Raw genomic sequence first — 15,997 nt, 5'->3', positions numbered from 1 at the left:
GGGACCGGTTCTGAGCCGGTGGAATGCCTTGCTGCCTCGCCTTCTCCAGCGCCTCCTCTCTCCGGCTCGGCCCTCCAATCGCAGGTGAGAGTCTTGAGGCCACGATCCCGCCCACCCATGGGAACCACGGAGACGGAAGTGGCCGCCTTTCTCTGACCGGGTTCTTAGTTCGGAGTGGGAGGCAGAGCGTTCAGATCCATAGTTCCTCCGGACGCCTCCGAACAAAGGCAGGACTCTGAGCGCAGGGATTCCCACGTCCTGGGCCTGCAGCCCGGGCTGGGTCACGAACTCGGAGTGGGGCGGAGCTGGCTTGGGAGGATGCAAGCCCTTGAGGGCTCCATGGATACCAAGGTCCCTCCTCGGGGAGGGGCGGAAATGTAGCCTCTTGTTTGTTTTGGTTAAAGCTCCTTTCCCCGCCCGGCTCTTAGGGCTTCCCTGGAGGCCAGCCACGAGTCTGTTTGTTTTCAGAAATTCATGTCCTGTCCACCCGCCAGGTAACCTGCAATCACTTTCTTTTACAGTCTACCATGCCCCCCAAATCTGATGTGTTGAGTCAAGATGAGCTACGCAAAAAGCTGTACCAGACGTTTAAGGATCGGGGTATACTGGACACGCTCAAGGTATCAGTTCTAGGCATATCCGTTGTATAACTTTTACAAGTGTAACCGGTAACAGGCAGTCCACATTTAAATCCATCCAGGTCTTGGGTTTTAAAAGTAGTATGATATATAGAGTGTATTGGTGACAGTAGTCTCAAACGGTTTACTTTGAGTAGTCTTAAAAGAACAGATTGAAATAATAGATTGATTGAACTGACATTGAGATAGGAGTGGGTAACGTCATAAAGTGAACACCTTTTAGCGAGATTAGGCTTGTTTTATAAACCTGGCTTATAAGTTCCTGAATTAATAATTAATTAGTAATAGGAACATTGGAATGAAGGACATTGACACCATATAGAAAACATTAAGTGTACATTAAGTGTACTGCTTACCATAGGATAGTTTGGGGAATGCGAACTCCCTTTAATATATTGAAAGGTATGAATACTGAATTTGGGTAGCAAATACTTACAAGGACACTATATATATAAATTAACAGCAAGGAGTAGGATTAGCTCAAACGGGTTTTCATTACTATGTACATTTCAGAAGTATATTTTACATTTAAAATGGGAAGTTAAGGAAAAGTGATTTTTTTCTTCTTTTTTTGTTCTCCCTCCCCCGTTGTTTTTGTAACTTAAAAAAGAAAAACCACTTCACACTTATCTGAAAACTACAGAAAAACATAAAGGAGAAAAGCCATCTCTGATACAACCACTAGCTGGCATAATGGGTGTGTGTGTGTGTGTGTGTGTGTGTGTGTATGTGTATGTGTATGTGTGTATGTGTATATCCTTCTTAGTTTAATATTATATAGTGAGCATTTTGCTGTGTCCTTAAAAGTTTCTTGAAATCCTCATTTTCAGTGGCACCAGGTTCATGTTTGGATGGATGGGTAATTTATGTAGGAGTTCCCTGTTGAATATTTAATTTGGACAGCAAATATTTATTAGTGCACTTCATATATGAATTAACAGCAAGGAGTAGGGTTAGCTCAAATGTTTTCATTACTATATATGTATTTCAGAAGTATATTTTACACTAAAATGTGGACTAGGTTATACCCAAGTTTACACATTCCTTTAATTATATCTCTTATTTTTTGCCTAGGATAGATTAAGTGGCATTACTTATGGTCCGGTAAACTCTTTATCCTGGAAAATCAAATCAAAGGGTATGAGCATTTTTTTTAAGGCTCTTGTTGTATGTGTCTCGTTCCAGAAGGATTGTAGTAATAGTTTATATTCCACCAGCAGTTTGAGGGTGCTTGTTTTACTCTAGTATTATTATCATGACATTTTAAAAACCAATCTAAGGTTGGAAAGCCCTTATATTATTTTAGTATTCATTCCTTTGATTATTGAGGTTGCAGATACTTTCTGGCCATTTGTATGTTTTCCGTGGATTGACCATTTATGTTGACCATTTTCCCCCTAGGGTCTTTTTAAGGTATCAGAGCTCTTTTAGTAGAAACTATTCATCTTTTTTCCATTTTTGTGACAATACTTTATCTTGCTATTCAATTTTAATTTGGCTCTAAAAATATTGATGTTATGTTTTTATGTGGTCAAATTTATTGATGTCTTTATTTTTGCTGATTATTCTCACTAAATTCTTCTCCACTAAGAGCATGAATATTCACTTTTAAGTTTTTAAAAAGACTTTATTTTTTATAGTTAGCACTTTAACCCACCTGGAATTAATCGTAGTGTCCACTGCACTAATACACTTTCTCATGTGGAATGGTCCTTGCATTTCTGTGCATGGCATATTTTCTTTTTTCCTGTCTTTCTGGATTAGATTTGCTACTATTCACATCTGTAGTCACAATTGATATTGGGCTAATCAGTATCCTTTTTGAGCTATCCTTGTTCAGCTTTGGTATCAGGATTATGCCAACCTTGTCCACTCTACAGCTGCAGTGTATTTTCGGGAGAAATGTTTGTTGTTTGCAGCAGGCTATTCAGTTTCTGTTATTCCAGCTTGGTCAATGGCAGGGTAGAGTTTTACTCAGTCTGAGCTAGTATTTACTTTATCAGTTCAATGACTGTGGCCTGGGTAAGTTCTAATTTTTAAAACTTATTGAATTTTTTAGTGGCCTAACTCATATTCTACTTGGGTGTTTAGAGGGAACTTGTATTTATGGTTAAGTACAAAGTCATAGATATCTATTAAATGAAGTTTATAAAACCTTTTTCTTATTTTGAGTTTACTCCATCTGTCAGTTTCTGAGAGAGAAGTGCTGAGGATCCCCAAGTCCCTTCTCTCCCACTTCCTCTCCCCCCACAATAATTGTACTTATTTCTGTCTTAGGGACATTGCAAGCTTTAATTCTGAATGGATTTCCCTCTTTGCATCGGCTGTTGGAAAGCCCCCAGCCAGTTTTGCAGTTCCTTCCAGCAAGTGCTAGATGCATGCTTTTTGTGTTTGTCAAGATGGGAATTTGTCTACAACGTCATTTCATTTTTTTCTACACTTATTTTCCTCTCACCCTGCTTATATTACTCATTTAAACTTCATCCTATTTTAGTATTTGTTTTCAAGACACCATCGATCTTATTATTTATTTATTAATGGAGCTGGATCTAAATATAGACTTCTTTTTAGTGTGTGACCAATCTAATTAAACCACCTCTAAATTTTACTGGTGGAGAATGCTGTAGTTTTTCTTTTCTTTTATTATTTCTGTTACTGAACTGTATTAGACGAGGTAGAGTATGTGTATTCTGTTCAGTGTAAATGTATTTTGTATTATAGGATTTTAGGTGTATAAGTCCTGTGCTATACTGGTAATTATGTACTGTTCTACTTTCTAGCTAAAAGATAGAAAGAGGTGTAAGAACTCCATTTGTTTCTTGCTTGTGTTCTATCAATACGAATACATTAGACATTATTTATTGCTGAATCCCATGAATCTAGGCAACAAACTCTTAAGCTCAACCCAATTGCATGTTTCCAGATTATATGCAAAATAGAATAAATATTCAGTAGTTCAATTAATTTCAGGATTATCTTAAAACCAAATGAATAATAACACTAGTGTTGTAACCTTGATAAAATTACTAACCTTGAATCTAAATTTCTTCATTTATAAAATGTGAGAAAATGATTGTATTTCATGGTGTCATGAGATGTAAATACTATATGTGAAAGTGCATCATGATAAGCCTTCTTTGGGTTTACTGATTTCTCTCTTGCATATGTTATTTCCCTTTTGGGAACCCAGTTTTCTTTTGATCAATATGCCCAATGAACTGGTTTCAGCCAATTTTGTTTTCATACCCTGCAACAATCCTCCGAGGGGTGAGGAAACAGCAGAATTTTCTCCTTTCCTGATATCCCGATCAAAAGCTGCTGATGGGCTGGCTCCTAGGGAAGAAGTTAGAGTCAACGTGCGCTCTGCCTAACCACCAGTGCACTTGGGAGCTGGTGAAAGCAAGCTGCTTTTTCCAGAACCCACTGGACTGCCTGTTTCCCAGGGTAAGACAGCATGTGCAGGGGAAGGTTCCAACTTCTGGCCATGGATCTGGAACTGCTGTGAAAATAAAAGGAAGGATTCTAATTCATGTGACAAATCTGTGTATCTCCAGTGCAACAATCCTGCTGAAAGTTTGTTCCCTCTTGTTTCTTTTCTGTTTTTGAGCTAGACTCAGCTGAGGAACCAGCTAATTCATGAATTGATGCACCCAGTATTGAGTGGAGAAGTGCGGCCCCAGTCCATTGCAGTGGAAGGGAGTGCCCTCTTAATAGGTGCTTCGAACTCTCTGGTGGCAGATCATTTACAAAGATGTGGCTATGAGTATTGCCTTTCTGTGTTCTTTCCAGAAAGTGGCTTGACAAAAGAAAAGGTAACGTCTTTCCTTCCTGTTGCTGCATTTTCTATTAACAATCTTTCCTTCCTGTTGCTGCATTCTCTATTAACAGCTTTGTCCTTGGGTAAGAGTAAAGTGCTGTGTAATAGCTGAGCATTCCTTGGCTGGCTGGGTCCATTTCTCAGTCATCTTAGAATTCGTATCATATATTTGTTATGTAATAACAAAGGAGTACTAAATTTGATATTGTGATTAATTCCTGGGGACTTGATTACCTTTTGTAAAATGGTAATGTGTAGAATCACGAAATATTTTGTTGCTAGAATTGATCCTACATTCCATGTAGTCGACTAAAGACGTGTAACTGCCATTGACATTGAATGTCTGTTGTGAGCTCTGCACTGTGCTAATCACACTGCATGTGTTATGTGTGTCACAGATGAGGAACCGGAGTCTGGAGAGGTGAGGTGCTTTGCTCAAGGTCACAGGGTTTCTAAGTGGTGACACAGGGCAGTAAATCTAGGTCTTTAAGATGTGCTCTTTTTCCTACTATGCCATAGTGTCTCTAGGTAGTCCTCTTCGTGGTTACATAAGAGAACTGAGAAATACGTTAATTTAAAAAAAAAGTCTGTGGCCTCAAATATTAATACATGGTTTACCACTTCTGATTAGTTTAACTATATTCCTCCACCATTACTGTTGAACATATTAGTCACACTTTATTATTTTAAAGGTAAACATAGCAAACTTACCCTTGTTTTTTTTGATAGACTTAGCTTTTTAGAGCAGTTTAGTTTTTTAGAGCAAAAAGGAGATTTCCTGTGTGTTCCGTGTCCCCACAGGTGCACAGCCTCCCTCATCAACATTTTTACAATCTATCAGCTACGTGGTCACATCTTTATCACCTTAAGTCCATACTTTACATTAGGGTTCACTCTTGGTGTTGTCCCTATGTTATTTTTACTCTTATCTGTAATTGTCCAAAAGTTTCATATTCTGAAGTTTTAAGAAAACGGTGTTAGTATTTGGAAATCTTAAAATTTAAACATGCTGTATTTATTCATTAACAACCAAATTTTTTTTATCAACATTAGGAATTCTTTTTTGGTCTATCAATCTCTTTAAGTTTCTAATTACATTTCACAGTTTTGCTTATTGCATGAATAATAGTCAGTTGTATAATTATTAGAGCAGTAATCTTGTTCACACAGTAATAAAAGGTTTTTATTACTATAAGATGCCATGCAGAATATTTTCTTTAAAGGAAAACCCATTGAAAATAAATTATATCAGCATTCTCAGGGTAGACATAGTAAATGATACACACTGTACTAGGAATATATATTAAAAATAGCTACCCGAAACAGTTGCTTAAAACTATTTTAGGTATACTTTAGTCATTCATACCTGTAAAAACTTAGTTTGTTTACATTTTAAAAGATTAATTGCAACTGAAAGACCCTGAAATTAACTCATGTATTCTTTGGTTCATCAGATATTTGAGTGTTTGTCACCTGTAAGGCATTAGCCATTTCTGTCATTTCTGTTAGGCATTTCATCTTCGATGTGAAGTATTTGGAGGTTAATTACGTGATCAAGAAAAAGATTTTATCATTTTGACCTCAATGTTTATTGTAATTTATTTAATAGTATAAGGAAGGACTTCAATTTTATATTTTAACATAATTATAATCTTTATTTACTCTGAAGCATGATTCTCAATCTTATATTCAGAAGCATTCTAATTTAAACATTGTTGTAAAAGTGTCTACTTAATTACTCCTTTTTTTTCCTTAAGGTATTTACTGTGCAAGATCTGTTACAACTCATTAAAATCAACCCTGAATCCAGCCTCTACAAATCATTGGTAGGATTGTTTAGTCTTTATAAACTGCTTTGGTTTGTTAATTATACTTGAATAGTTGAATGATGGTAAAATATTTTCTTTTAACAGATTTCAGGATTTGGTAGAGAAAACCAAAAAGGTAGGAGCCTTTATCTTTATAGAGAATAGCAACATTTTTGTCATGTATTTTTTCCTATAAAAGTGTGAAACTAGTAATTTTTAGGGGGAAGAGTAGGGAATTTCATTTGAATTAAAGCATTTGATTTTCCTTGCTGACAATACCTTACCTTTTAAAAGAACAATTCATCTATTGTTTTGACAAAATGTAGGTCATTTCCTCCAAATTCAATCTTTCCAATAGTTCTTAGATACTCAAATAAGAAAACTGCAGACAGTATCAAGAGCCCTACAAATGGTTTGAAAGATAATCTTTGTAAAGATACCCATTGTTTGGAACATTTTCACACACGCACGCACACACACACATGCACGCACACACACACACCAAACTAACATTTAGGCCAGGTATCTTTGTCTCCTTGATACCCCTTCAAGTACAATTTATAGAGTATTAGTATTTGCTTAAACAATGCAATATCTGCTCAGTAATAAGTGATATATGTGTGTATTTATTATGAAGTGTTTATATAGGTCTGATAAATTGCTTTAATTTTGGCCTTGATAATCACTTTCATAGAGTCCATAGCTACTATGAGACAATAAAAAATATATATATTGGTCTCTGGCCCCAGTTCCTGGCATGGATTTTGTCACATGAACATAAACTGGTAACTTTTCTGTAATACAGTGATTCTTCAGGTCTTTTAAAATAATCTGTAACATTATGTGATGGTCCTTTGTATGTGGCTCCTGGATTTTGTCTGTTGCCAGCATTACTACCACCCCCACTGGGCCATTCGTTCAGAACTTACCATCTGAGTACCTACTTTCTGCCAGCCGTCAGTTAGTGTGTGACTTAGTTGCCTGGTCTCTTGGGAGTAATGCTAGCAGAGGATAAGTAAATTGGATCCCAAGACATTCTAGACTGCCTGAAGAGTCGGTCGTCCATACTGAAGGTCAGGATGGCAAGTGATCTATATTCTGTATTCTAAGCTAGTGCCATCTAGTGTAATGCTCTGTGGTTATGGGACTGTATATCTCTGCTGTCTGATATGGTAGCCACTAGCTACCTGTGACTATTGAGCATTTGAAATATGGCTAGTGTGACTCAAGAATTGAAATTGAAATTGAAATTTACATAGTTACATGTGAGTAGTGGTTATCATATCAGACACCACAGATCTAAAGTATATCGCTGGTATCTGTAGCTTAACTGTTATTTCAGAAAGAAATTTAGGGCTTGAAAGTATATTAAGAAATAATTCACATACTTTTTACAGGCTTTTATATGATCCTTAAAAATAGCTTTTCGCCTTTACACACTCTCTTTAAATGCTTTTGGTTCAGAAAGACACCTAACAGCTCTTATCAGCTTCACCCAGCACCCTAGTAAAATTTCTGAAACTCAGAAAAACTATGATTAGCAGACATTTTAGGTATCCTAGTGGTAGTTTGGGTAGAACTCTTCACTAACAGTATAATAGCTGCCTTAAAAATGAAATGATTTCTTAAAGTAGTGGCTTCTAATTAAGAGATTGAGACAATCAGAAAACAGGAAGATATTTTGTACCTAACTGCTCTCTGTCCCTTCACAGGGACCTAGGGTCTTATCTTCGTATGTCTGGACTCCAAGGGTGCTGCTCATCTGTTGAATGGCCATAGGACTTTTCCCCTAGATTCCACTCACCCATCCTCACCCCGAATTTTTACTTGCAGAGATAAAGATGCCCAGAAAATAGCAGGCCAGGAAATATGGACACTGGTTCTTTGCTTTCTGGAAGTTAAATCCTTACCTGGGATTGGCAAAAAATAGATACATAGATCAGTGGGGCAGAACATAGAGCGCAGAAATAGATCTATACAAATACAGGCAACTGGGTTTTGACAAGGGCAAAGGCAATTCAATGGAGGAAGGATAGTCTTATCAACAAATGATGCTGAGACAATTGGATATCAGCATGCACAAAAATGAAACTAGACCTTACACCTTATACCAAAATTAACTCAAAATGAACCGTAGATCTAAATGTAAAATGTAAAAAACTAACACTTTTGGAAGAAAACAAGAGAAAATCTATGTGGCCTTGGGTTTAGTGATGGATTATAACACCAAAAGCATGATACATGAAAAAAAAAAAGGTCACTTAGACTTTATTAAGATTAAAAGTGTCTACCCTGTGAAAGACTTGAGAGAATGAAAAGATAAGTTACAAACTGGCAGAAAATATTGGCAAAAGACACATCTGATCAAAAATCCACAAGGTTCCTGCAACTGAAAAAGTAAATAAATGAAATGGCAGATGTAAAAAAATAAATACAAGGAACTTTTAAAACTCAACACTAAATAGACAACCCAATTTAAAAAAGAGCAAAGGATCTCAACAACCATCTCACCAAAAAAGATAGATCACAAATAAATGTATGAAAAGATGCTCAGTAACATTTGTCATTAGGGAGATGCAAGTTAAAACAACCATAAGCTACCACTTAAGGCTACATGCTATATGATTCCATTTATATGATATTCTGGAAAAAAGCAAAACTTTAGAGATGGTAAAGACATCATCGGGTGCCAGGGATTTGGAGGGAAGGGGTAAGAGGTTAAGTAGGTGAGACACGGGGAGATAGATATTTTTTTAAAGAAGTTTTATTGGGGAACAGTGTGTTTTCAGGACTCATCAGCTCCAAGTTGAGTAGTTGTTTCGATCTAGTTGTGGAGGGTGCGGCTCCGTGGCCATGTGGGAATCGAACTGGCAACCTTGGTGTTATGAGTCTGCACTCTAACCACCTGAGCTAACCGGCTGCCACAGCACGGGGATTTTTGAGGGTGGTGAAAGTATTCTGTATGATACTGTCATGGTACAACACACGGCACTAGACATTTGTATAACTTTACAGAGTGAACCTTCATGTATGTACCTATAGGAGGTCAGGTGATCCCAGGGTGGAATGCAGACCCACAAATCTAGCTGTAATAACCTCAGAGAAGGGGTTGGGAGGAAAAGATGCTAAGCTAACTATTGGGTCGTCGGGAGAGTCATGACGTGTTTTTCTATGCAAAAATGCATCATGACTTGCCCGACAACCCAATAACTTTGGAAATGAGTGCATACCAGAAGACTAAAGGCAGAAAGAACTGTATGTAGGTGATAGTCATTTCTCACAGGGGTACTGGTTAACGATTCCAAAACCATTGTACGTAAATGCTGGGACTGAATATGGATAGTAGACGGCAGGAGTCAGGGTTTTCACTGTTGGAGTGGGAATCTATAGACAAGGGGAGCAGGCTAGAATGATCCATGTGGTAATGGGCTGGTTGGAGACATCATTATGAACTCATGTTTCACTTAATATATATATGGAGATGACATATAGAGAGATTTATAGATATGTGTTCATATATTTCCCTGCTCTGCATCTTGAATATACATAAGCACTGACAAATTTCCCTCCAAAGTGAATGAGTGTGCCCACTTCTCCCCTGCCTGTCAACATTTATCAAAGTTTTAACCTTAGCAATCTTATTGGGAAAATAGGACCTCTCTGCTCTAGTATTACTTTGCATTTATTTATGATTTTGTTCATATTTATTCGGCACTTAAAATTTTTTTCTACAAACTCTTTGTCCACGCCTTGCCCCATTTTCCTACTTTCTTAAACAGCTTTTTGATACTATGAAAATGAGTCCTGTGTGTCTATATGAGAGCAAATACTTTTTTCCAGTGTATCATTTGTCTTTTGGCTTTATTTCATGCCATATGTAAGTTCTTAATTTTTTTTTTTAAGATTTTTTTTTAATTGGGGAATTGGGGGAGGGGAACAGACAAGTTGCTGTCCTTTTGTTCCTCAGTCTAGTTGTGGAGGACGTTGCTTCACTGGCCCATGTTGGTATTATGATCATTGCGCTCTTCCCGGCTGAGGCAGATCGGTCACCGGCCATTGGATGGTGGCTCACTGCAGCCTACGCCATTGCCGGTGACTCACGGCAGCCCAGCTCCAGGTGGAGCTGTTGTTCACCATCTTAGCTTAGAGGGCGCAGCATCACTGGCCCTCATGTGGGATCTGAACCGGGGCCCTGCTGCTCAGAGCTCACGCTCCCAAGCCAACTCTTAACCAGTGAGCCATTCAGCCGGCCCTATAAGTTCTTAATTTTTATGTTGTTAGATTGATAAATATTTCTACTTACCGCTTCCGGATTTTTTGTGTCATGCTCGGAAGGGACTTCCCTCAGAAATTATTCTTTAAAGATGCATAGTGTAAAAAAGGATAATGTTATAAAATCAAGATTATATAAACAGTGACTGAGCAATGGTTGAATGAAAGAAAGTTGTGAGACAAAACCCTATACATGTGTTTTCCAGGTTTCCTCATGGAGTTTCTAAAAGAAATAGCAGCCTATCATCAGGCCAAAGAGATCTATGATGTGGGCACTCAGACAAGTCCAGCACTGCCTAGCAAAGACTCCCTTGGTAATTGTAGCCTTCTTTCGTGCCTTCTTCTGTAGTTTCAGTTCTTCTGTTTCCTCTTTGAATGAAGGGAATGACCTGCTTTACCATGCTATGTGTGTGTGCCTTGACCGGGAGTGATGCAAGCTGCAGGCGGCAGGGGCGCTCGTTGTCTCCGGCGTCACTGCTGGAAGGGACCAGGAGCTTCCTGCCCTGCAGGGCTGCAGCTCCCTGCATGACTGCCAGGGCTGCGTCTTCCAAAACTCCTGGGGATGCAAAGACCCACATTCTTGTTTGTTGGGTTGAACCTCTCAGCGGGGAGGTTCTTCCCTGTGTCTCATCTAATTTTATCTTATAGACTCCAAAGTGAGAAGACCCTAGACTATTTGCATTGCGGAGAGCTAGAGAAGTCAGTGGCCCATCCCTTCATTTTATAGTTGAGGAAACCGAGGTTGCCAGACGGAGGAAGAGCAACTTTGAAACACCCAGCCTGAGTCCGAACTAATGCTAGAGTCCGAGTTTTCTGGCCCGTGATCCAGACCCTTTTCCGCTGTACAGCTTTTCTACAACACCGTCCTGCCCTTGAGCTGTAGCTCAGGAGAGAAGGGAACCAGCCGGTTAAAATGATGTCATTCATCCATTTCTTGGCCCTTCCTTACTCTTAAGGAACAGCGGTGCCTTTAACTTGTAAGGCGATGAGAAGTTCCAATATTTCAGTGTGTTTCTGCCAGCCATTTTTCTCCTGTGTGTACTTTTTGATTCGTGATTCAGCTAGTACTCTAGGTCCAGGTTTGCACTCTGCTGCGTGGCTGGTTCCGATCCACGTTTGTTTGAGGGCCACGGGTCTGCTGGAAAGAGTGCTGCAGTGAGGGACGATCAGGAGACCTGGCTCTACTCCCAGTTAGGCTGTTACATAGTTGCTTAGCCATCTGGGAGTCACTTAAACTGGGGACATCTGTGTCCTTCTCTGTAAAACGGAACACTTGAAACACGTGACCTTTGATTCATTTTAAGGTCAGTGTTTTGAACATGTGAGTCAACTTTCCCCAAAGACCAATAAAAGAACTCTGTGTTGGCATTTAGAGATGGAAAGATTCTAGTGTTTTCTGACTTAAACTGTATTCTTTGCTTTCTTTCCCTCTGACATTTTATGATAAAAATTTTCAAACATTCAAAAAAGTTGAAACAGTTTTACAATCACTTTTACGGTAAACACTTGTATACCTAGATTCCACTGTTAAATTTGTGTTACACTTGCTTGATCCTTGCTGTCCATCCACTAATCTAGCTTAGTTTTTTGGTGTATTTCAAAGTAAACTGCAGACATCTCTGCACTTTCCCCTAAGTATGCTCTTGGCTTTTGAACAGACCTCTAGCCTCTTGCTCACCTGACTACGTTTCTTTATCCTAATTTCCTGTTTTTTGGTTTTTTTTAAATAGCTCAGAAGCTTCAGCTTATTGATCATCAGTTTGCAGATGTTCACTCTCAGTGTCCAAAGTTAGAATCTTTAGAAGCGAAATTAAATGAATATAAGAGAGAAATAGAACAGCAGCTTCAGATAGAAATGTGTCAAAAGGTAAGTTTATCTAGTTGCTGTTAAGAAAAGTGATATTTTTGCTTGTCTTCTCATGTTAATTGTAGGTATATGGGAAAATATTGAGAACCTTTATTAATGAATGCAATACTAAATACTATACTATTCTGCATATTATTTTTCTTTCTACTTCATGTCATTTCTTTTCGTCTTTGAGTCTTAAAGATATAGTGAATGAAATGAAACTCAACATGAATTAAACTATATTTAGGGCATTGATGTTAAACCTACCGTGGAGAATTTGTTACTATTTCTTTAGTGTAATTACTGGTATTAACAAATATTTGTGATTAATTGGCAGTTGAAGGTTTTAAAAAATACTGAAATTGCAAAACTTATAATGGAAGAGAAAAGAAAGTCTGAGAAAGAATTAGCTGAGTTCCGGAACGAATTTGAGAGAGCTCGTCAAGCAAAATCCGAAGCACTTATTTCTCAGGAAAAGATGACCCTTGAGAGAATTCAAAAGTACCAGGAGGTAATATTTTAAAATCATATTCTGGGTGGCTGTTTCCTGCAGCTGCTAGGATTAGCTCAAGGTCCAGGGGCAAGATGGGACAGTTGCTGGAATAATTGATGGCACAAGGCCCTAGAGGACCAGTGGGGACTGAGGTCAAGAGCACAGTGGAAGGACCGGCCTTGAAAAGGATACTCAGACTTCTTTCCTCTGAGACTCCTGCGAGGAAAGATCTGTGGATGTGAACGTTCATTCACAGGACTGTGAGAAACTGACACAAAATAAGAGGCAGATTTGAGGGTGGGGTAGCAGCTTCGAGGCGAGGACCAGAGGTGTGGGATGGCTTCTGGGGGTGAGGGAAGCGCAGCTCTCTGAAGCCGGCAGCGCCGATTGAGCTGTGTTGAGGGCCCTGCTGAGATGGGCAGCCTGCAATTGAAGTAGACCAGACCAGGTGCGTGTAGGTGATCATTCTGTTGTAGCTCTTGGGAGGATTTGTAAGGCCAGCGAGGGCAGAGAAACAGAGGTATTTGGGAGTGGAGCTTTCTAGAGCTGAATTTATTTGACTTGAGAAAGGCTGCTTGTTGAATTGAAGACATTGGGATTCGGTGAGATGGCGAAGGGAACCAGAGAGGGTGGATGGCTACCAACCTAGGGGAGAAGGAGGGCTGCGTGACAGTCTCAAGGACATTAAGGAGCAGGTCTGGGGAACTGACACGTACAAGAATGAGGATGGTATTCACAATAAAAAATAATAAAAAAATGAAAAAAGAAAGTGTTATTAAAAAAAGCATATTAATAAAATCTAAGAGTAAAATATGCATGGTAATGTACACTTCCATTGAATTTTCTTGACGTTTCCATAGAGAACAACATACTGTAAAAATAAATGAGCTCTATAATTAAAAAAAAAAAAAGAATGAGGATGGCCCAAGAGCACAGAGTAACAGAGTAACAGAGTAACAGCTTGAGGTGTCAGGTGAAGATTGGAAACAATTCAGTGTGCTGCCATCAGAGCAAAGGTGAAGATCCCAGGAGTAGAGGAGCCCAAGGCTGCAAGGGTCATCACATGGCCATTTGATCTTGTCACCCGGGAAGGTGATTGGAGAGCAGGTGGAGAGGTTGAGGAGTGGCAGGGGGCGCATGTCAGCAGGAGGGATTGGAGCCGCTCCTTTAGGGAAAAACTGGTTCCTTCCCAAGGCTGTTTCAGACCAGATGGGATTTGGGGCACAGCCAGAACCACTGGTATCAGGAGGTGCTGAAAGTGGGGGCGACCTCCCAGCGTGCACCCTTGCTTTGGGCTTCTCCTGAGACCCAGTTATTTAATGGTCCTTGCACCCCCTCTACAATTTTGTATAGCATTTCTGGGAGTTGGGCTCGCTGCTCAGAGTAAATGTTGGAAGCACAGATCTTTGAGATGATGGGATTGTGTTTAGACTGACAAGTTCATCTTCAGGATAGGTGACTGACTAATCAGTTCGTTAACGCCTAAGGCCCCAGTTAGCTAACAGATTCTCTGAAGGCTCTGGGGGTTGGCATCCTCCTAAAAGGCACCATACCTTTCTTCCTTGCCTGGAATGCCCTTCCCCTTCTCTCACGGATAAAACCGCCCTGTCCTTCAAGCACCAGGTGGTAATATTTTCAAATCATTTACTGGGTGGCTATTTCCTGCACCTGTTAGCGGATTGGCTCAAGGTCCAGGAGCGAGTTGGGACAGCTCCAGCTTGAATGTCACCTCCTTGTGATGCCTTTCCTGATTCCCACTGATGGACTCATTTAGGCATCGTTCCTGCTCTGGGTCTTTATGGACTTTGGTTGTGAAATCATCACATTGTAATGTGAGTGAGTAAATTGTGACTTTTTTGAAGATTGGGACTGTATCTGTTCATCTTTTTATATCAAGCTCCCAGTGTGCTCTTTGACATATGATATTCAATAAATCCTTGCTCAGTGAACACACAAATGGAAGTCTGGCCTGTTCATTCAGGTGTTTATATGAGCTTGCTAATGCCAACTCAGAATGACTTATGAATTGAAACTTTCAGACAACAGCTACTGAACCATGGGGATTCTATTCTTAGTTTTATTGCTGAATGTACATTGTCTTTTTTTTTTTTGCTGAAGAACTTACCAAAATTTTAAGTACGTCTCTGAGAGCTGTTAATTAACTAGTAGAATAATTAGACAAGGGATGTTAGGAATATAGAGTAATGTAGCTTAACAGTTATTGGGGGAGGGAGTCAATTTATGCGTATCTAGAACAGGCAAAATGTATACCTTGAATTGGAACCTCTTAAAAGTGAACCTGTTAACTCTAAATGTCTGTATTTTGTTTTCTGGGATTTAGGAAGCAGTCTACTAGTTCAAATCTGTTTTCTTTAGCTTATTTGCTAAAAATTGATCCTTTCCTGACAGATTGAAACGAAAGAAATTTATGCTCAAAGGCAGCTTCTGCTAAAAGATATAGACTTGCTAAGGGGCAGAGAAGCAGAGCTGAAGCAAAGAATTGAAGCTTTTGAATTGTAAGTAATGTGTGTTCATTTTGGATTTTCAGAATGAAAGAGATTAAAAAGAACTAAATATGCCTAAATATTCTAATGTTCACTGCCAAGTAGAGTTCTTGGTTGTAAAGATGATATTACCTAGCTTTAAAAGACACAAGCTGAGACAAACGAAGAGTAGGTTTTGCGTTTGACATACTAGACATTGGGATGAAAAGCAGAATGAGACCGTCATCAGGCTACAGTAAGACCAGACAAGTCATTTGAAGATGCTAATAGTGCTTTAACAAATCATGTTTCACATTTACGTCCAGTCATTCAAATCTATGGTTATATGTGCATGTGGTGACTGAATTTCAGATATCCAGACCTGCCACATTTACCTGCTCTGCTGTCAAGTGGATATACGGTGACTCTGACTTGACTTGTACTGGGTGAAATGATTTCTTGTGATGTGTGTATTACTTTTTCTAAGTGCTCACAAACATTTCATTCTTCATATCTTACCTGGGATTAATAGCAAGCTCACCAGTCTACACTTTATGGAATAAGTTTTCTTTCCCATTATGTTCTGCTATTAATTGATACTCACAGGTACTCCAGAAATCTTACTTCATTAAGGATT

General features: G+C 39.1%; 1 protein-coding gene across 6 annotated transcripts in view; it reads left to right on the top strand.

Moving 5' to 3' along the window:
* The first annotated feature begins 1 nt into the window (after nt 1).
* Nucleotides 2–15,997, top strand: part of OFD1 (OFD1 centriole and centriolar satellite protein) — a 35,616-nt gene continuing 19,620 nt past the window's right edge. For 2 of the 6 annotated variants that reach the window (XM_019630669.1, XM_019630666.1), the window contains exons 1-9: nt 99–351; nt 522–620; nt 4,250–4,450; nt 6,213–6,281; nt 6,369–6,399; nt 10,742–10,849; nt 12,266–12,402; nt 12,722–12,895; nt 15,287–15,393. In XM_019630669.1, the coding sequence (XP_019486214.1) occupies nt 319–351; nt 522–620; nt 4,250–4,450; nt 6,213–6,281; nt 6,369–6,399; nt 10,742–10,849; nt 12,266–12,402; nt 12,722–12,895; nt 15,287–15,393 (959 nt within the window). In that variant the 5' untranslated portion in view covers nt 99–318. The other 4 variants (XM_019630668.1, XM_019630667.1, XM_019630670.1 and 1 more) reach the window with 4 other exon arrangements.

Source organism: Hipposideros armiger, unplaced genomic scaffold (genome assembly GCF_001890085.2).
Source record: "Hipposideros armiger isolate ML-2016 unplaced genomic scaffold, ASM189008v1 scaffold_927, whole genome shotgun sequence".
Classification (NCBI taxonomy): Eukaryota; Metazoa; Chordata; class Mammalia; order Chiroptera; family Hipposideridae; genus Hipposideros; species Hipposideros armiger.
The sequence above is the reverse complement of the archived record's forward strand: the minus strand, read 5'-3'. Positions and strand labels throughout refer to the sequence as shown.